General features: G+C 45.8%; 1 protein-coding gene across 2 annotated transcripts in view; it reads right to left on the bottom strand.

The window, feature by feature from the left end:
• The window catches only part of IL1RAP (interleukin 1 receptor accessory protein), a 51,640-nt gene extending 29,364 nt beyond the window's left edge, over positions 1–22,276 (bottom strand). Inside the window, exons 1-2 of one of the 2 annotated variants that reach the window (XM_061452145.1) lie at positions 22,023–22,276; positions 6,587–6,654 (exon numbers count right to left, since the gene is read on the bottom strand). In XM_061452145.1, coding sequence (XP_061308129.1) covers positions 6,587–6,653 — 67 coding nt within the window. In that variant the 5' untranslated portion in view covers position 6,654; positions 22,023–22,276. The remainder of the gene's footprint in view (positions 1–6,586; positions 6,655–22,022) is intronic. The other variant, XM_061452146.1, reaches the window with a different exon arrangement.
• Between the last annotated feature and the right edge of the window lie 303 nt (positions 22,277–22,579).

The following is a 22,579-nucleotide window of genomic DNA, read 5'->3' on the forward strand; positions in this document are numbered from 1 at the left end:
TCTTCCACTGTTTGTGCTGTCACATATGCACCTTGCACAAGACCACCCTGTGCTGTGAGGCTGTGTACTTTACTCAGCAGAGCAGGGCAGTGGTTCCCATGAAGTCTGTATCCCATCTGACTGTACAATACAGCAAAGGGAACATAGCATGGAATGAAACAAATGAGAACATCTTTCCTGAACTGGGAGAAGAGGCACAGATGCAAATGCACTGAAATTGGTGCAAATGACAGAGAACTTGGGTTAGCCCTAGCCAAGATAAGCTAGCTCTCACTATTTGCTATCTCTACAGCAGCAACAGTGGTCAGAGAATGCCTAAAAACTGGTTGTAGCCCATTGCTGTCTTGGAGGCTCAGTCTGGAAGCTGCATGAACTCTGCAGGAATTTATAATCTTACTTCCAGTGGAAATACATCAAAAAAACCCTGTCCTACCCTCATTGCTTTCCTCCCAATACAGCAAGTAAATTGAAGTGGTCCTGGGACAAACCTCCCTGTGACCAGCTCTGACATACAGCACACAGCCCAGTCCTATTCACGTGGCTCTGCTACAATGGCACTGGCAATGCGGTTTCACGCTTCTCCCAAGTCTCACCATATTCATCCTGTGTTGACACTGAGCTGTGATGCTTCCATGGAGGAGACCCACTAGTTACTGTACCTGAGGATGAAGTGTCTGTCTCACTCTCTTCAACTACTTTTGTCATTTAAATAGATAGAACAGCCAAGAAAGGAAGAAGGAAAAGGGCTTTCTGTTGCAGAACAGCTCATCATTTCCAGAAGCATTTACACACTGTGGTTGTGTAAGTTCAGATAATAAAAAGTCTAGTTTAAACAGGTGAGATGGTCTGCCTCTCTGCCAAATTCACAAAAAACAAGCTGACTGTGTAAACTTCTGTTGACTTCAGAAGCAGCAGCCAAGGCAAAACATCCAAAAACGATGACTCTGTAATGGAACCCATGTCTCCTGACTCCAAGTTTCATTATCTAATCGAGCACAGCCTGTAACATGGGAAAGGGTTTTTTAAAACTCCACAGTGAGCTCCATGCCTTCACTCTTTATCTGTGTGTAAAACTGTTTACTGTATGTGGCACAGAGCATTTTGGTACCCTCCAGCAACTGGGCCAAAAAAAAAAAGTTATCTGTTTTTCTCTATCAAGCTTGACATGTTTGCCTGGAGGTTGTTTGGGTTTTTTAGTTTTTTTTTGTTTGTTTTGTTTTTGGTTTTTTTGTTAAATTGAGATCAAAACAAAAAAGGTAGGGATAAAAACTGCTTCAAAGCCTGAAGGAGAAAAGGAGCAAGTAGCTGCTTTCTACCCCACTTCACCGAGGAAACTGCTGCATAAAGCAAAGCAGAGCAGCACAGGAGGAAGAGAGAGAGGGACAGAAAACAGAACAGCCTATTGCAAAATCATCTGTAGGAGAGGCAGCACGAAAAGGAGGTTCATCTGACTAGCACCAGCGCAGACCTGTTCTCAAGCTGGCAGGGCCTCTTCTGTGTGTCTAAGATATCACACTGGGACTTGAAAAGGTCCAGACTCAACTCTTGGCTCTGCCACAGGCTTGCTTAGTTAAAGCCATGCAGACCAGTTATTGTACTTAGCCAGGGTCTCTGTTGCCTGCTTTAAAATACAGTCAACAATTCTGCACTGCCCACCACAAGCATCCACAGGGATGTCTGCATACAAAAAAAAAAACCAAAAAAAGCCACAAACAAACAACAACAACAAAAAAAAAAAAACCACCAAAAAAAGCCAACCAAAACCCCAAACAAACACACAAACAAAAAAATACCCCAAGCACTGCAGCATTGTTGGATGAAGGCAGGAACTGAAAAAATAGAACAAGCAGTAAAATGCCCCATAAGGGTCTACAAGCCTGTAAGCCTGGCAGCAATCACTTGTATGCAATAAAACATACGAGACTTGAGCACACGACTGTGCAGCAGCAGGTGCAGCAATGAGACGTGATGGATAAGGAAGGTAGGAGACACACCTCCAGTGTCCCCTGACCCCCTATTTGATACACACAGAGGAGCAAAAGTGACCATCCAATAGCACATCAACAACATACTCAAAATGAGCTGCTTTCCTCCACATGTTTCTGCACTTCAGTACAGTTGGGTCACATCATATTGACACCTGCTCAAAACTCACCTCTCACAACCTATTTCCTCAGCTGACAAGAAGCAGACATGAGGTGTTATCACCTTAGTGGGCACAATTCTGGCTGGCACAGAGGGACACTGGTGGCTGCGGTTACACATCTGCACCCAGGCCAACTCTGCTCTGCTGGTTTTATCGCTATTTGCTTCAGGGTTACAAGCCTTTCAGCACCCTCAGTGTTGAGTAACTTCATGCCCACAAGCACCATAAACTTCTGCAACCACAGTAACTTACAGGGTAAGGATGGCTATGAAATCATGTCCTAAACTAGGACCTGAGATTGGAAGAGTAGGAGAAAGTCAGGAAATCCCAGAAGATGATGGGGGAGGGATTTAGTCTTTTCAGAAAACAATAATGCAGTTTAATCTATTTTTCTTTCCACTTTACACACTAAAATAAGCTTCTCAGCTTCTGGAGCTGTCACAAATCATAAGGAAAATAAGGCCACTGGAACCCCATCAGTAGAATAAGAGCTATACAGTAATAATCTTGAGGAGGTGTGCAGTGCTTTCCATCTTCAAAGTGTTTTACAGACAGTACTTTTTTAATCTGCAAATTTCCCCTGGCCATAAGCAAATGCTCTGCCTCTCTGCTAAGCACAAGACACGCAGCTCAGATCAGCACTTGGGGGTGCTGGCAGTAGCTCTGACCTCCAGAGCCAGACTTCAGTTTCTGACTCACTGCAGTCACTTTGTAGCTCCAGCCACCACCTGAATCCAGAAGCACTGGTGACATCCAGCACTCTGGAGCTGACTTCAAGGGGGACAACAGCAGTATCTGAAAGCCTCTGGTACAGGGGAGTGTAAGAGACATTCTCACAATCCAGCAAACAACAGCAAAGCCTGAAATAAAATCCCCAGGACAGAGGCTCCTGGGGGCCTTCCAGACACTGCCTGCCATGCTGGGGCGTCACTCTGGGCAGAAGCTGGCCCCAGTCCCAGGCTCATCATACCACACAGCCTGTCTGATAGCCCTCAAGGGAGCTGTCAGAGGAGTTTCCTATGCAAACATGATGCTGCCTCCCACCAAAGGGCTATTTATGCGCAGCAGTTACCTGTTCACACTAGGTGGGTCCTTCAGATAATCAGCATGAGGCTGCTCCTCCTCTCCTGGCAGCAATATCTTTCTGCTTTTCTAACTCCCTAAGACAGTACTCTTCCCAGCACTCACCCTTCAAAAGCTGGAAGCTCTTACACAAAGAGAGAGCAGCCTGATTAGCAGAAAGGGAAAAATGAAACAAGGTGCACAACTACAGCTACATCTTCTATGTAAGTCAGTATCTAACATAGGCCAGCTTTATTTGGAAACAAGATAACATTACGTTTGTGTTTTGGTGGGTTTTTTTTTGTCTAACTGGTTTTTAGTCTCTTTTGAGCCACTGTATATTTATATTACCTCAGCAGTGCCAATGAAATCATTTTAAGACCAAAACTGGATCTATCAGGCCTTGCTATCCTTCAATGGGTATCAGAACAGCTGGGTTGATTAAGCATCCTACAACACAAGTGCAGAGACCTAGGCTTTATTTTCCATCTTAAGGATGGCTTAGCTGAAGGAAGGAAAGCAGAAGACCCCAAGTATCATTGCAAACAAACTCCCAAAGGTCACAAGAAAGGCATTCAAACCCAGTACCTGCATATCACGTATACTCTCAAGACCAGAAAAGATTTGGCCTTGCATAAAACAGGAGTGAGTAGCAGACTCTGGCACAAATTCATTCTCAAGTCTCTTACTCTACACTACTCAGACCACATTTCTTTCCTCTTCCAGCTTGTGGCTCCCTTGCAGCAAATGACTTTCTTTCAGCACCAGCCTCCATAGACAGCAGAGCCCAAAGACCAGATGTTTACAACCACAGTGCTGTTGGCAAAATCTGCAGGGGGCAAATAAAGTTTGCAGATTTGTCTCTTCAGTAAGAAGAAATAGGGTGAAGTGCAATGCTGGAGCTTTCTGACACACTGCCAGGGAGATTGTCATACTGGCTGAACTGGACGGAAAGGCCATCTGCATTAGAGCCGGAGCAGTGCTGGTGTTTTATAGCTGGATTTTATCGAGTGTTGGCTCCTCATCCCCTCTGTAAACTCTGAGAGCTTGGGATTCAGCCAAGCCAGTACCCCTGGCTTGGGTGGTCCCTGGTCAGTGTTGCTGATCATGCTGCTGCCCTGGGAAGGGCTGCAGGGGCAGGCAGGAAAAGGGACAGCAAACCATGACAGGTCTCGTGCCTCTGGCTCCAGTCTTCCCCAGTCCCCTGCCAGCCTGGGCTGAAGAGAGAATTGGTCCTGACAATACAGCATTAGATGTCTCTAATAGCAAATCACAGAAAAAGACACAGCTGAAATGACAAATCCCTACCAAGTTACACATCTTAACTATCCCAGGAGCCAGGTTCCCTAGTGAGAGCTCCGCATACCCATTGCCTCACACATTGTCAGGAGATCACTGTGGCAGCTACAGACTGTGTATATTCACTCCAAATAACCTCTGTTGTGTTTCCTCCACCTTCACTCCCTGCTCCAAGAAGAAAAAGCAAGTTACGTTACAGGTGCTGTAACATTATCAGAGCATGTCCAGTCTCCCACACAGCTCTGTATTTACAACTTTGTAAGGGTGAAACAAGCTGCAGTTGCATTTTGGTACCAGTCTCAGGAAACCCTGCAGTGTAACAGAGGGCTGCACAGACGGTTGCCTCTCCATCCAAGTACAAACTAGCCATCCAAGTCTGTCATGAATAACAAAAGACATTTTGACAGTCCAAAGTGGTTTATGATGTCCATGGAACAAAAAAGGAGCTCTGAACTGAAAAGTGAGTCTGTTGCCTGTAGACCTGCAGAAATGAAATACATACACTAGAGTGGATTTGCAGAAGAAATGTACTTTAACTCACCAAATGTCCCATGTGCCACACTTTGACACTTACATTCTTGGGGCACTCTAGAAGGGCTCTAACCATAGAGAAGAACTCCCCTAAAGGATATTTTAAAAGCATTAAATACCTCACAGAAATGCATGGAGGGTTCTGCCTGATCAGCTGGCACAAGCCAGTGTGACCCAACCACCAGAGTTCCCTTTTCACAGCTCCCAGCTGACACACTCAGCTTTCAGAGTTGCTCTAACATTTCCCAGGCAATCCTGATTCAATTGCACCTACCTCCCATTTCTGAAGAAGTCCAAGATGACTGAAAGTGGGGTGTTGTAACGCTGCCTCAGCAGGAGGAGGATATTGCGTTGGTGGAGAGCGGAACAGCACATCCAGAGATACATGCAAAGCAGGGATTTTCCCAGTGATTAATGGCAAGAACTCCTACTACCTAGGGCTTAGTGAAGGAGACCTGGTCTTTGCTGCTTCCCCATTGTTCATCATTTCCACCAGGCCGCTTTCAGACGGGATGGGACATCCCCTACTGAACGCTACAGCCTACTGTGAATGCCTTGGGCATTCCACAGCCCTTGGGCATTCTGCAGCCCTTGGGCAACACAAGGAGAAAAGACTCCCAGGCTTGAGCCTCTGCAATGAGTCCTGCACTGAGATGAACCTTGCTGAAGTGCATGTTGTGAATCTGGCCCAAATATTCAGTGTGGTCCAAGAGATAATGATACAAGAGCTGTTCATCTGCTCAGGGTATTAAAACTGCTTGTTTGCCAGCACTGCAGAGGGGCAAAGGCTCATGGGGGAGCTTGTCAATCCCCTGCACAACCCTTATTTCGACATTTCCCCTTATAAAGCCTGTGTCTGTTCTTTCCTCCCTCCCCCTTTCCACTTGCCTCCTGTAAATCATGCTGTCTCTTTCCACCCCCAAATAGGAAGTCCAGAGCAGAGACGTGCACAATCTGCCTCTTTACAAGAGCTGGGCTGAACGTGTGCCAGAGGAGCTGCAAGCATGACAACATATTTCCTGTCAGGAAAGTGACTCAGTGAGATGGGTATGAGAGCTCGCCTTATGAGAAGTTCCTCTCTCCCCTTGCATGGCTGAGGCATGAGTCAGAATCAAGAGCTGGAATCTCAGTCCCCTCCAGATCCAAGCAGGAATAGCAGAGTTCAGGTTCAAGCCGCGGTCCTATTTGCAACTCAGTGACAAAGCAGCACCACCTGCTAAGCCCTGGTTTCACCCCTCACAGAAGGGGAATAACAACACTGACCAAGTGGGCAGCTTGAATTTGCAAAGTACTTTTAGGTTGAGGAGGTACTTACTGCTACTTGGTAACGTACCCATTTACACCATGCTTATATAGGTGAGCATTATACAAAACCCACACAGAATTAACATCATGTTCATGCATTCTGCTGAAGTGTTTTATACATGAACATTTCATCCAGGAATATTTTAAATGCTAAAATATCACTGTAGCCAGTTTTCTTTCTCTGGCCTCAGACCAGCTCTTCCCATGATAAGTGAGCAGACCCATTGCATGCCAGGTCCTTACCAGAACCGCTGCCAAAGGTGACCATCCACAGCCAGAGCACAACCAGCATGACACTGACCATCTTCATCCTGCTGAGACAAAGTACACAGCGTCAAATAACCAGAACCTCTATTATTTCATCACTGCAGACAGCTTTTTAATTTTGAGTTTATCTGTTTATTCCTCCACCCAGTAATCCTTTAATTCTTGTATGTTCTTTTTGTATTTCATTAATATTCCTTAAGAACAGCGTCTGTATGGCAGAGTCACTCTGCCTGCAGGCAGCTGCATGCACTCTACAGTCCTGGCAGGCAGTGGCTCCAAAAAGAACAAGTTAATTGACTTAAGTCACTGGAATAGCCTATATATCCATGAGCACAAGGAGTAAGGTAGATACTTGCAGGCTAGAAATCACAAGCTTTTACTTCCAAAACACCAAGGTCCTTTGCCAAGACCTCATTCTGCTGGTTTCTGAGAAGGAGTGCAGAAAGTATGCACAATGGCAAATGGCAGGGCAGCTGAAGAACATTTGCACTGAACACATATCTGACAGTTCAGCATGACAACCATGCTGGTACAGTCTGAATTTACAACGTCTGCTGCTGGTGACCTGCTGCCAGAGTCCTGATTGCTTCACCCCATACCTGCAGGCAGGACACGGCTCTTTCCAGGCAAACCCTCCTTCAAACAGCCACCTTACAGGAGTAAACTATCGCCAGATTTGTACGCTTTTTGGAAATGATCTGAATAAAAGTTTGTGCTTTCAAAGTGGCACTGATAGACAAACAACAATCCCAGACTTCCCTATGCTGACTACAGAGCACAGCTTTCTGAAATTCAGGATAAATGAACACTGCCAGAGTTTTACTCGCCATCCACTCTGGTACCTGGCATTCAGCTCTCACAGCCATTCACACACTGGAATTAAATTTTCCTGTGTTTCTAGATTTTCCAGGATGCAACTTATAAGCCAGTAGTCATGAAAGCTGACATTTACTAGATGGTGTCATTAATGGGGTGAAGGTTGCATTTCATATTCCTGGATGCTGTCAGAGATGGGAGAAGAGATGGTTAAAAGGCTGAACTTCATTAAAGCACCTTAGCTCTGACAGGCAGATGCAGTAACAAGCATGGTGATACTGTCAGGAGTGCACTCATGATGCTGCTATACAGACTCATGAGGGAATCTGCTCCACCAGGATGAGCTAAAATGGTGGGGAAAGAAGTAACAGAGCCCTCTTAATCATGTCCCTTATAAACCTGCCCATAACATATGCATTACATAGAAGGGCTTTGAGCATAAGCAGAGAGCACCTAAAATTGCAGAGATTAACAAGAATGGGAGATGTGAACTGCACTACTCAAAATCCCGCAGCGGATATTGAATCCTTCCTTTTCAATGCTTGCTTCTGAAAGGCCTTTGTATGATGCTTTCCCTCTGCTGGGCTCATCTCAAAGAGACAAAGGAAACCCGGAGCAAGCCTGTTCTTCTTTGCACAGGCCACACAAAGGGCTGCAGACTGCCGCAGAAGCCATCAGCCTTCAGAAATGGGCAAGAAACTAGGAAGAACACGAGTTTTCTTTCTGGGCTCCAGCTGAAAGGGCTGCTTGTCTCCTACCTCCTTCATCCAAACCAAAGTGCCAGCTGCTAACCAAACCTTTCTCTATTGCTATCTACAACCAGCTCTCAATATCACTGAAGAAGACTTCATAGGGAGGTAATAAAATTTGTTTGGTTTAGTACTCCTACACTCTGAAAATGCTGAAGATAGTTCTTTATGCCATCAGATCGGGTAGAGAGAACCAACACGCTACACTTTGGGTAAGAATTTAGGAACTTTTGAGAATTCAAATGCTAGAAGAGAAGGAGCGTAAGCATAAAAATCTGTCATGGGTCCCTCTCCATTTGTCATTAGATAAATGCACAGTATGTCCTAACTCGCCCTTATTTTCCAGTGATTCTCTCCTGCATTTTGCACAAATAGGAGTGAATTCAGCCCTGAAGCAAGCAGGAACAACTACTGACTTTGGATGAGTTTCTCTTGATTAGAGCAAGGCCATTTACATGGCCCCAGGCCAAAATAAACTACTATGCTTTACCCTGCGATACATGAACTCTGCAGTCAGCTAATATTTACAGCCATTAACTATGCTCATAGGAATATGCTTCTCTCAACTGTCTCAAAGAGCCACCAGGCTTCTCTTCCCACAAGGAAGGTATCCTAAAGTTCCATGCTTTGCCTGCTAGTAGGAATATTCTTGTTCCATGCTTTGCCTGCTAGTAGGAATATTCTTGTTTCTTGCTCTACCCAGCTATAAAATCAAAAGCTCTAAACAGTGTGATTCACTTCTGGTTCATTCCAGGCTCCCCAGAGATGTTTCCAGTGGAGCTAGGCAGGCACAGAGCCTGTCAGGTTACAGCAATTTCTCTGCTATAGGAATGGGACTCAGCTGACCACAGCTATACAAAATAAAAGGGGCCATGGAAGGCATGCTGCACAGAGTCAAGGGCTGGTCAAGGGGAGCCACCACAACCTCCTGGATGCCCTGACCATGCCAATATTTGCCAGGCAAGGTGAAGGAAGAGGATTTTCCCCTTGGGTAAAGAAATTGTGAGGTTGTACACACAATGAAGAAGATAAAGGGGACTGTAAGGCAGGATGGCTCCTGCAGGATGACTTCTGCATCCAGCTTTGTTCCTGTAGCACATGGTTATTCAAAAAACAAATCAATTACTTCCACAAGATCTGATGGTTTGTACTACTAACACAGCAGGGGGACCAATTCTTATGCACTAGTGCTGCTGCTACTAGGAAGCTTTGCTTTAAATGGCCCAAAAATCTGTGCTATATCCCCCAAAAGAAAGGTCTTTCCACAGAAGCCCTGTGGTCACATAATGTCATCATTTCTCCCAAGGAAGATTATGTGATTCTGCCAGTGACACCAGGTAAAGAGCATTGCATCCATTCAGCCACAGAGAGGTGGGGTGGGTTTTGCAATGCATGTAAGAACCTGATGCCACAAGACTACAGCCCACCCCAGTCTTGCCAGGAACAGAAGTTTTCTCAACCTTTTCCAGCAACCTGCTTCTTTGTCTGGGACATCAGAAAGCATTTTGTCTGTATATAATGCAATTCCAGTGGTGTCTGATTAACTTCCTGCACAAGTGAGTATCACTGCACTGAAACTCGAGTACCCCTAGCTGCAACCAAAGAGACTGCAAACCCCAATCTGCACTGGAGTGTTTCACACAGCTGCATCCACACAAAAAGGTCACAGACCTCACCTCTAGTACACAAGCAAATGAAATAAAAAGTAAACGCTAAAGGGAACCAGGAATAAAATCAAAGAGCAGAGGAGCATAACAGCTCAGAAATCCCACCATGTCTAAAAAGCAGGCAATCAGAGCAGCCAGAAGGCTGTGAGTGCTCCAATACATCCTCAGCACTCCAGAAACTTCTCACAAGACTAGTACGCTCCGAAGTGTTCTTAATGTCTCCATAAATTAACATTCCAACAATAATTCATAGAGCAGTTAGGGAAAACAATCCATCACTGGTGTTGTGCTGTTGCTAGAAATTTTTTAAGGAACTTATTTGAAATGGTTTTTGTTGTTAGTTTGGTGGTGGGGTTTTTTGGTGGTTATTTTTGGTTGGTTGGGTGGGTTTTTTTGGGGGGGGGAGGGTGTTGCTTTTTTGTTTGCTATCTTTTTCCTCAGATCAGAAATTCTTTCCTTTTCATTTCTGAGCATTTTATGCTTCAAACTTTCACCTTCTGTATATTGGGCAGCGAAGAAAAGCAGGGTGGAGGGAAACACAGCCATGGAAGTGTCTCATGCTCTTAAAAGCAGAGGCTGTGGAAAAGTTTGGGCTTTCATTTGATACTGGCCAGAAGTGGCCTTTATGTCAGAAAAGGTCATGAGCATTTTCATAAAAAACCATCTTTTAATAAGACACCCATCCCAAGCAGACCTAGGCAAGGAATTGTTCACTCCTGCCTTTAGCAGCATGGACCCCACAAAGCCTACGCACTTTCCAAGCAATTATAAAAACCAAGACAGATGCCAAATAAATAAGGAGGAGAGCTGCACTCAAAGTAACTCCTGTACACCTATTCTCAAAGTCACGGTACCAATTCTAGAGAACACAGCCGCATTTTCCAAGAAAATGCCTTTGTCCCTCCTAACCGCCAGCACCTAGGGAGAGCTGACAGGTTTTTTGCTTTTCAGTGAGAAGTCATGCTACAGCATGTAGAACAAAAGCCCCCTTCAAAACCTTGCCAGTAAGTACTCTGGCTGAAAGAACATTTAAAATAAAGCAGTTTCAGAAAGAGGAAAAAAATAACATCAGCCAGAGCTGGGTTTACATATAATTTTCTTTACGTAATTCTGTACCAAGCCCTCTGAGTCAAAAGCATTCAAGAGCACAGGACTGGCCTCAGGAAAAAGATGCAGACACAGGAAGGTTAGCAGAAACCTTAGCTTAAGAAATGCTTTGCTTCAATGCTGCATTGAAGGGCACTGAACAGAGCTGAAGGGCTGTAGAACAAGGCTGGTGTTCAGGAGAGGAGCACAGCTTCTCTACTCCCATACTGCTGCATGCCCATGAGCCCTGGGTTCCTGCATCATCACACAGCAGCACTGGAGAAAGCTGCTCTGCGAGTTTGCTGGGTTTTATTAAGGAGAAAATGCATGTACAGTCCAAGTAAATTCAAAGAATCCAAAAGGCAGACAAAGAGCAGCCTGCAAAAGTAGCTGCAGAAAAGTAATAGCAAAAACACTAATGGGAAGTGGGAAAAGGCCCTTCAGCCCTCCAGGAAACACTTTTGCTTTTCAGTATGTGCAGGAGTAATTCAGACAAAAGAAGGAATTACTGTAGCATAAACCATCTTGGTGGCACTTGGCCAGGATTTGCGCAGCATCTCTCTGACCTGCCTCTCCTCCAGAGGCTGTGTGGGTACCATGTGGCACTGCTTTTCACTGCAGCCTCAGCATTTCCACTTGCATCCCTGCCTGGAGCAGGGCCACTCCTGCTTTGAGCTGGCCAGTCCTGCAGACAGCCCTCCTGAGCAACACAGCGTTACACCAAAATCCCTGGAGACAGGGTAGAAAGGCAGGCGAGAAGTTTCAGCAGTCCAGCCTTTTCCCCCTAGGAGGAATTAGCACATTCATTAAAGATTTCCTTCCCAGGCAGCTTCCAGGAACAGAATGGGGTGGAAACCAATGACAATTTGATGATGAATGTCATAAGCAGCTCAGAGCACTTTCGTTGCCGTAGTGCACACTATGCCACGCTCACCACTTCAAACGCAGACATGCTGACCAAACAAGAGTCCCCAGCGCTGTCCTTGTTAAAACACTCGCATCTCTCCTAAGAGCAGGGAGCCCAATTTCTCTTGGCAGCAGCTTCATAACAGCCAGGCACATTTCATCAGGAATCAGCCAGGGCTGAAGCCTGGCCTGTAATCAGGGATATCACAGGAGCCATGAATGCCACGCAGTCAGCGCATCTAATGGAGACACAACCAAGGCACAAACCTGCAAGATGGATGGTCAGTCCTACTTTTGCCAGGGTGACTGCACTCATCAGGCTGTCTCATGCCCAATGACAGGAGGCCGAAAAGCTTTTGATCTGAAGCATCTCTATTATAAAAGTAATTTCTATAATCAGATTCAAAGGAAACATTTACATTTGAGCAAACTGAAACTTTTTCGCCATTTAGAATCACAGCATCTATTAAACACTTTCTTTTGTAGGGGGTGGAAATAACTAGTGGGAGTCAGATGGAGTCATCATTTAACACAAAGCACCTTCTGTCTTAATTTGCCAGAGCTTCCTTCTCCAGGCCACCATCACACAGGACCTGAAAGCGCTGGCTCCTAGCACTGGGGAGCTACAGCACTGGCATCCTTTTCGCTCAACAGATTTAACACTAACAATCAGAATTTAGAAGAAGCAGCTATTTTTTGCCCCTATCAAGAGAAAAGCAAAAAGCACCATATAGACATGTGGAAAGAAGAGGACGGGGGAGCTTGAAAATATATCTGAAGAAAGTCAGTATTCCCCCTCCTTCCCTTTGCAGTTCTCCTGCAGTCTTCTCGGGGCTTGGCAAAGCAGAAATGCTACAGATCTTGCACACTGCTCTGCTGGAGCCCAGTGTACTGCTGATTATACTCTGGCAGCAGGCAGAACATGCTGCATTTCATGCATTTAAAATACACTACCTCAATAATCTGTCACCTCTCCAAAATATATGCACACCTGGACAAGACAAATAAACCACTGGGACTGCCACCAAGAGATCTGTGAAGTGGGCTAAAGAGGGGCAGGTAGAGCCAGAGCTAAGAAATCAAACAGCACAGATTACAAATGCATACATGCTGGCCACCAAGCAGTTCAAACACCAGTCTACAAGAGCACTTCTGTGCTCAAGAAAAAGGTATCCAACCAAGACAGTCTATTTTTTAAGTCTGAATAAGCCAGGGAATGAAAAGCTTCCAACAGAGCTTCAAAGAGAGCTGAGACCTTCCACGAAGCCAAACACAATACTTCTATTTTGGACGGCAATGTTAGAGTGAAAGGAGAGCTCTGAGAAATACCCACATATTGTGCTACCGGGAAATAAACTGACAAACTAATCTTTGATTAGAAAAAAAAAAAGAAATCTGCAACCAACATGGCTCAAAAGACCTGAGGAGACTTAAGGAATCCAGAGTAAGATTCCTCCCTAGCTGGAAGAGTTCTGATTAGCTTTCATGGAGTCCCTGGAGACATCTGAGAACAAGCATTTAATTCATACACTCTGCCTCCCAACCTTAATAGCTTTTAGATGTAAGCAACTCTAATGCCCTCCCTATGAGGTTATTCCACTGTCTCTGTGGACATATCAGCACATCCACATTGTGCAACAGATTGCACAGCAGCAACCCCAGGCTAGATCAGCCCAAGTCACTAAATCCAGAGAATACAATGCAGACTCGAGCAGAGTTATCACCTGGGCTTACTGCCTTTCACAGGACTCACCTGAGACTCTTAACCCCAAGAGCAGCTTTCCCAGGAGAGGCATCTCTTCACAAGCCAAGCCTGGCACAGCCAGTGCTCTGCAGCCCCATTGCACATCCCTATTGCCACAAAGGCTGCACCCGGCCTTGCTGAGCACCAGCTGCTATAGGCTCTCAGTTCCAAGAGTTACTTTCCTTAAGTTCAAGCCGTTTCTGCCAGCTACATACCTGCTCTTTCACTTCATCTCCCCCCCTTTACAGCCCTCAGTGCTTGCAAACACGCTTCCCAGGGTGGCTGCTCTGTATTCAAACAACACCTTCTCCTTCTTCTTCCCCTAGAGAGGGACACAGCAGGAAAAAAAGCCTCCAAGCACAATTGTGCTCCAAAGCACAACACCACTGTCTTTCATTCCCCTTTCCAAGCATCTCTTTTACTGTGCCATTGCCACAAAATCCCCAGGCAGACTGCAATGTCTTCAGCACCGCTGGCAGGTTTACCCATGCTGCTGCCAAGTAATGAAAGCCTGATCCCCAACTCTCCTTGTGGCATAAGAGGAGGATTTCCTCAAGTGACTCCAGGTATCCTGGAATAAGCAACACATTCAGGGGTAAAAGCAAGTCAGTCAAGTTTTTTCCTTTTTCAAGTTAGGGCCACACAGTGTTTCCACACCTAACATTTTTATTAATCATGTTAATCTAATCACATTTAGCCTTATGAGAAAAAGTAAACAAGAATAAGATGTGAGGATGCTTCATTCCCCCTCCTCCAGCTGAGGCTGCTCTGTAAGTGTGCTTTACACATCAATCCACTGCAAAATTTAAAGCAATCAAAGAAGGAACAGCAAAGGCACTGAAAGCCCAGGACAACACGCCACCTACAAGCAGGTATCCAGAGGTCCTTTCAAACCCCCACATTCCTAACCTTGGTCCTACTGGTCACTATCAGAGCAATTTTCTGCATGCCTGCCCCTTCCTGGTCAGCACAGTACAGCTGTGGTCTGAAAAGGGAACTAGAAAAAGCTGGGTACAAACAGAGAAAAGGAAGAAAAGAGGAACAGAACAAGACAATCCTTCCCATGTCATGTGTATCGCATTTGCTCCCCACATCTCTAACATTTCCTTCTGCAAATATTAGGTTGCACCATGACAGGGAACTTGCTCAGGCTCTGCCTGCACTGATCCCATCACTGCAGCTCTAAATTCAACCTTTGAAAAATGGCACCCCGAATTTTCAAGCCCAGGAGCCTCCTACAAGAAGGTCTGCTCTGTGACCCACAGCACCTACACAGTGGTAAGCTTGAGAGAGAGCTGCAGGCAGCAGTATGCTGTGACTGTCATCAATATTAATTATTTGGGGAGAATAAGATTGATCTCATGAGGGCAATGAATTCCTTTCTTCAGCTGAATGACAAACAAAAGGCAATATATGCACTGCTGACATTTCCAAGGGCTACAAGGAGCAGCAACAGGAGGAAACCGCACTGTGGTAAAAACCTGCTACAAAGGGACAAAAATCTGAAAAGTCTCAAAAATTTCCATTTCTGAATACTTTCAGTGCCAGGAAGCAGAAGCCTTCATATTCTCAAATAGGCACTGACTCTAGCCTTCGGCTGGCTCACCTCTTTGCATTAAGAGGAAGCAATCACCAAGTGTCTTTAGAAAGGTGGGTTGAGTTTCCCTCTTGCTCTTTGAAACTTCTTGTCACCAACTACAGAGTCATTACACCTGCAGACAAGGGCCATGGAGGGGACCTTAGAAAGGGGAAAACATTGCCTTCCTGGGTAGCCACAAACCAGGGCTATTCAGCAGCCAAGAAATGCCTAGATGCACATTCCCTGTGCAATGTGAAGAGAATACAGTAAACCTCAAGAAAAGCTTTTTCACCTCTCCATGGGTTTAGGTCAAGGGTATCTGTGTGTGTGCAACAGAGCCTCCATAAAGTCCACATAGCAACATGAAAGAGAGCAACGGAAGGTGAAGAAAGGTAAATGCACTGAGGCTATGGCTATTTTTGCAGGAGAATGGATGAGGGTGAAAGACAACCCAGTCCATGGTGATGTTACTCCAGTGGAGTCCAAGTTTAGCAACATTCATCAATCACCTCAACACATCAGCCCTGTCCTGATCAAATGCAACCAGCACAGTTTGCTAGAGCAACACATTCTGAGATCCAGCAGCACATCTGTGCTCATTGAAACAGGTTGGATGCCTACAAGACCTTCACATCATGATGTTATTGCACTGGGCAGCAACACCTACATCCTCCTCCCGCTATCTGGATCCCTCCTTATAAACAAGGGCTGAGAGGTGTCTGTTCTTGAAGGAAGACGAGGGAGGCAGCTATTTCTTGAAGGGAGGCAGTTTTTCTCAACAGAACAAATCCAACTATTTGTATTACAGTGGATTTATAAGGATGTTACTGTCAGAATAAGTATTTTATAGATCACAGAGCTCCGGATCAACAGATTGCGGGTAAATCTATGTAGGTGGGGCCCTGGATGTTACTATGCTGGGACAGATCTAAGATTGTTTTACTTTTGGTTCCCTGTGGGATTTGCTTTTTACAACAAGGCTAACCTCTGCAAAAAAAAACAGCTAGAAATTTGGGCTCCTGCCACTGCCATTTACTATGTTCCTGTAAGTCTCTAAGGTTGAAGATTTTAAAACAGTCTAGTAGTTTAGGATAGCAACATGAGTTTCTGGTTAATCTACATGAAACCTACAGAGGCATCAATCACCAATGGTAGTGCATGAAAAACTGTAGTGCCTCGCTGATAATCAGGAGTCAGAGAGCTTATAAATGGCTGTCCCTTGAACTGAGAGCATTAGTACAGGTTTCTAAAATCTGTTTCCCCAGCCACACTTATAACAGCCTCTCTCCACCTCACACCACAGCTGTGCATCTTAATGTCTCTAAAGTGCTTGGAGATTCCAAGATGAAAGATAACATATGAGTGCAAAGTATAGATTAATTCCCTGAGCTCAGCAGTCACTGGAGCTGATGGGGCTAAATGTACCACACACCCACCACGCAGAACTTCGGCTTTGAGCCTGTCTTAAATAGTAACTACTTAAGCAGCAGTTTGCTCGGAACAAGTCATTTTTGGCCTGGTTGGCTGGGCACACGGAGCCCCAGTGGCAGGAAACACAGAAATGCAATAAACTACTATGAAAAATAGATGCTTTTCCATAATAAGGTCATAAACCTGTTCCTATAGAATCTGGTAATGGGATTTCAACTCATATCAGCAGGAATACGACAAAGCTGTTCAGGTTTTAGCAACCAGCACATTAAGAACGTGGCCAAACATAATTTGAAAAGCTATTTCCATTTCTGTTTGTTTTTTTAAATTATTGAAAATCCAGTTTAAATATTACCAAGGAAAACTTTAAATTGAGCAAGATAAGTTTTGGCTTCCTTCCAAGTAGAAGGCAAACCCCAAACGCTACTGCAAATGTAACAGATGGGAGTTATTTTTCACTCTAAAAGATTCACTCCTCTGCACTGAGATTAACTGTAATTTGCTCTTTATTTACTTTTAGGACAAAGGTAAAATGATAAAGAAAGGCAACTATAACCACAAATCACAGGCAGGAAAAGGCAAAAGGAAAAAAAAAAAAACCCAAACAAAAAAACAACCCCTCAGAGAGGAAAACGTCATGTCTTTCTCACCAAGCAGCATAACTGTTATAAATACATAGTTAAACAGCTCCACAGCATCCTGTCAGCACTAAGGATAAGCATTTAGGTCACACTTTCACAAGCTTTTATACACAAGTTGATCGAATAGATAAGAATTACATTCGGAACATCTGAAAATATCACATTGCTGGAAGTGGACAGCATCAGGCCTAAGAGAGTCAAGATGTTCCATTACACTTTAATTTCAGTCATGCAAGGGATTAAGCAAAACCAGGAGAGGAGAAAAGACCAAACAAACAAAAACCTCACACAGCAGCTTTTCTAGGTAAAGAGGCAGAGAGGTATTAACACTTACTTTTTCCTTTTTTAAAGTCTTCTAATTCTGATAACGCCTTGCCTCAGTAAAGCTGAAGAGGCTCCTTAAGTATTTGTGCAAGTGCATGATTCCTGTTGTATCTTTGCCTTTCAGTCACACAATAAAACTGCCCAAGGAGCTTCGTGCAAAGCTACCAGCATTTTACCGCGGTATTTCCAGGCTGCAATGCAGCTTGCACCCAGACAACCCGCTGCCCTGTGGCCACGCTGGCTGAAGCCAGATCCAAAGCTGCAAAGGTTAAACACTAAAGCTTGCCCAGTCCCATTTAAGCGAGCTGTTAGCAATAAAGAAGAGTAAATGGGCTTGAGGGCAATGTCAAATGCTTCTGAATCAACTAGACAGTCTCTCACACCAGCTCAGGGTTGCTAATACCCGTGATGGGCATGGGATGGGAGTGCATCTAGCTCTCCTTCCAGGCATGACAATATGATCTTCTTCTGTGGCCACCTAGAGATAGCTGGTAGCTCTTAATGACACTACTCTGGGTGGGATTTCCAGGGTAATGGTTCTCTGGCTGTTCGCAGGAGAAGCCACCTTCCACTCCCCTGACTCAGCTCAGAATTCACAGCAATCTCTTATTCCTTGCCCCACACAGAAATTTTAAGTTAACAATCCCTTTTTGTTAACACATGTAAATCTAAAAAGACTCCATTAGAATCAATAAAACTTTCTCATATAAATGTGGAGTCGGAATATAACAAAAGACAGAAAAGTAGAAAGAAAGAAAAAAGGAAAGCAAGAAAGTCCAAAGCCAACACCTGGGACCTTGATTCCACTCACTGCAAAAGTTAAGGACTGGTAAAATGCTCCTCATTTTAGTCTCTTATATGAGAAAGTGAAGCTCTCACTCTTTCACACTCCTTCCTTCTCTTTCCCCAACACTCTCAGAGAGTTCTATCTTTAGCCAGTTCTCTTTGCTGTAATTATCTTACAATTGTAATTGGATAATCATCCAGACTTGGGAGAAACTGGTGTCAAGAGGAATCCCTGGGGATAAAGCCCCCATCTAATGAAACTGAGAGTTGCTAAATTAACAAAGGACTGACTAAATACAATTCTTGGCTTGCAGTAGAAATCTTGTTTTACCAGCAACTATTTTTAGGAACCCTATAACAAAATACATACACTTGTATATTCAGGTTCCTCTATTTTATTTTCTGTTAAATAAGACTCTGAATTTATGAACATAATGATCTGTGCATGTGTCTCATTGGGACCTCCGAGGTTGAAGGTAGCAAGTGCACTGGCTAAGATAAAAATTCCCAAAAGCGTAGGCAGAATTTGAACTAATTTCCCCAAATCAGTTTCCATTTTACACTCTCTAAGGATACACATGGATCTGTCACATGCAAAAGCCCTGCATATAACACTGGGGCTGAGAAACGTGAGATAAGCCTGCTCCGTGAAAACATTGGGGTGTGGGGAGAAATCCTAAAATACCTCCCAGAAGAAGCAGTTTAGTTGCAGTTTAGCAGTTACCAGATCTCAGCCATACATTCTGCTGATGGTGGAACAGAACAAAGCAGTTACAAACCCTGGAGGGAAAGAAACCTGCCTGTGCATGGCCCCCAAGCTACACCCAGACTGCCAAGCTTGTGCAAGAACAGGGGGTCATTCAAGCGAGGCAAACATAACAGCCAGCTTGGCCTTCCTTCTGCCTCTACGTCTGGCCCACCTCAAGCAGCCGGAGGAGCACCACCTCTCGTACAGCAGGTACAGAGATGCTACCAGCCGGGCTGGATCAGCCTGGCACCACAGAGGAGACGGCTCTTGGCTTTGCTTATTTGGACAGTGACATCCATGAGCTGTGTCAAGAGAAAGGCAGGGGAGGAAGGAGGAGAGCCGGCAATATCTGAACTGTGAGCTTCACTGTGGAAAGCATTTCAGTTCCCAAATAATATGGCACTGTTCACAGATTTCAGCTTATATAGGCTTTTCCATATATCTATTTTTATTCTTGAAGCATTCCGCGTTGCTGTATGATGAAAACAAAGACTGGACAGCACGGATGCTCACAGATACATGAACACATTCACATTACAAAAGTGGTCATAATCTTCCTGCCTGTCCACCTTGCTAGTACAACTTGTGCTCTGAGAGCCAAGGTGAAACACCTCTCCCACACAGCCAGCTGCAAGGGTTATCTCTGTAGTGGGTTTTGGCAAGTCGGAGTCTTGCTGAAATGGGAGGACATTTAACAACAGTGGGGGACTCAGGACAGATGGGGAAATTAATATAAATAATGTGCCTACCAAAATAACCAATATAAAAATCCAAACATAAGTGAGAAAAAGAAATAAAGAACATGTTCTGGCCTCTTACTCTGAAGGAGTGAAATGCTTCTTCCTTAGTGCCAGCAGCTGGCACATGCAGGCCTCATGAAATAAAGCTGGGACAAACATTCCCTGGCTCGTCCTTCTCATACATGTACCTCAGAGCTTAAAATTACAGCACTGAGGGCAGCAAGGAGGTGTTTCCCATACCTCCATGTACCCAGGCACCATCTAACATGCTGCCACATCACTCTCTCAAACCTCTGAAGTCTCTTATTTATGTGTTCCTGCCAGGCACTTTGGAGTAGCACTACCTGACCCAGAGCATGAGCTTTCTCAAATCTGGACCATCTCAGTACTCATCCCTGATGCACACTAGCTAATACTCAGATGCAGGATACCTCTGCAGAGTGATGAAGGTCTGAAAGGAGAGATCCCATAGAAGTTCAGACCCAGCTTTCCTTCACGGACTCTGGAGGGACCAGGCATAGGCAGACTTGAGCAATCACAGTTCTTCCTAATTCATAACCACTTTAACTCAAGCTACATCCAGTGAGGGGAAGCTGTGTGCAGGTAGACCTGTCCTCTTCCTTACAAAGGGCATTGTGTTTGAAACACAACCTCCCACCCCACAGACCCCTGCTTCACCTCCATGCAGCAGCTCCCACCTTCCCAGCATGCCTTGCTATCCCATATCCTTAACTGCTCCAACAGAGAAGGTGTTCCCAGTGGCAGCAACAACTTCGTACCTACTTCCAAGGAAGGAGAGTGAGTGTTGGAGGTTAATCCCCTCTGCTTGCCCTCCCCTGCTCACCACAGGCAGGCAGTGGAGACAGAAAGCAGGACCCTTCCCAGCACCAAGCCCTCCCAACAGAAAGCCCCTGGGCTGGAGTGATGCTTTCCATGCAAATAGGAGAAGCTTTGCCTGCAAGGAACACAAGACAGCAAGTAAATCTCCTGGAGCTGCCAAAAGCATTATAAATGGCCTTCTAAGTTATGAGATATGGACTTGCCACAGTACAGTTAATAAATAATACCCCTAATCCTTCTGTGTATGGAAGTTTAAGTTTAGTGACAGTCCTGCTTACCCAAGAGGGCCACAGTTAAAAACGGAGTGTCAGGAAAATAGTACTTTTTAATTATATAGCAAATATTTTTTTTTACAAAAGGAGCTTGCTACAATCTCCAAAATGCAGGAATAAAAAGCCTTTCCTAGGAACACAGAACTAAATGCATGGAACAAAAGCATCATTTTACAAGAAAATAAGATCTGTACAGAAAACCAGAATTTTTATCCACACATTATAACCAGCTATTCACAAAGCAGAGGCTGGGATGGGAAGAGAGTGTGTGTGAGAGGGTGTATTTATAACCCAGTTTACAGAAACATCCTAAGGCCCCGAGATGAGGATCCTGTTGTGCCAAGCACTGCACAGACACACTCTGAGAAACAGCCTGGGCTGAGAAACAAGCAGTGCCACTGTAATGAAGGGAAGTGACACTGGCACAGAAAAGGGCCACCTGAAGCACTGGAGCTCTGGTGGTCTCTTTTCTGCCCTTCCCCCCACCTTTTTTTTTTTTTTTTTTTCCCCAGAAAAGCATTCCTACTGCCCAGTTTCCATCCAGATATCCCCCCCCGCCCCCCCCCCCCCAAAAAAAAATGCTTTGCATAAGGGGGCAGCTGTCCCCAACAAACACACTGCAAAAGGCATCTTGCTGCCAGCACCTAATCACTTTCAGCTTTTTTCTTGGATGCATCTCTTCCCATTTATTTTCTTGCTGTGGCTTAAGTCTGATCCCTTCCTCTCCCCTCTTCCATTTAAAAAACACGTTTAACAGGGGAAGAGAGCACGTATCAGAAGCTCACGAGCTTGCGATGCGGACGACAGTTAAAGTTGCATTCGTCAGTGCACGTAGCGCTCTAGCTCGGAGCATCCAAATCTCCCTAGCCCAAAGGAGAGAATTTAAGCAAACCGCTCCGCACCCCGGGTGCGGAGGCACGGCGCTGGCGGGGATGCTGCACAGGCGGCGAGACACGCATCCACGGCGCTGCGGCTCGCATCTGCCTTCACACCGGCCGCGTCCTTCACCGCACGGCTCCGGGAGCACGGGCGCCCGTCCCGGCTCTCGCTCCCAACACCCCCTGCCCGCAAGTTCTCTCTCACCTTGGAGCAGCGCCTCTCTCTCTGCCCGAGGACGCCGGGCTTCCCCAGGCTTCCTCCCGGCCGGCCGACGAGCGGAGGCTGCTGCCGGCTGTGCCCCGCCGGGATCGAACCTGCTGCCTCTGCCGCCAGAAACTTTACCTCTGCGTGAGGGGAAGTTCGCGGAGGGGAGCGGAGCGGGGCCCCCCGCTACCCCCGCCTACGGGTACACGCGTGTACCCCTCACCTGAGGGTGCAGGGACCTCCACGCTGTCCTCTTCTTCTTCTTCCTCCTCCTTCTTCTTCTTCTTCTTCTTCCTCGTCCCCCAGACTCCGCCCCACTCTCACCGGCCGCCCCTTATCCCCAGCGCAGGGAGGGGAGGCGGGGAGAGTTACTCCGGGGAACTGGTAGCAGCCGTGGCGGGGGGAGCCCCACTCGATGGGTGGCGAGCGCGGGCGGGCAGAGGCGGGTTTGCAACGCGGAAGGGCTGCCGCGGCCTCCCTCCCGCAGCTCGCGGTGTCCTGCCAGAGGAGGTGGGCTCCGAGCGCGGACCACGGCTCCCTCTCCTGGCCCGAGCTAT

The sequence above is a fragment of the Pezoporus flaviventris genome, unplaced genomic scaffold (genome assembly GCF_033815535.1).
Source record: "Pezoporus flaviventris isolate CSIRO_AGI_PZ_B2104156 unplaced genomic scaffold, CSIRO_AGI_Pfla_v1 ptg000013l, whole genome shotgun sequence".
Taxonomy (NCBI): domain Eukaryota; kingdom Metazoa; phylum Chordata; class Aves; order Psittaciformes; family Psittacidae; genus Pezoporus; species Pezoporus flaviventris.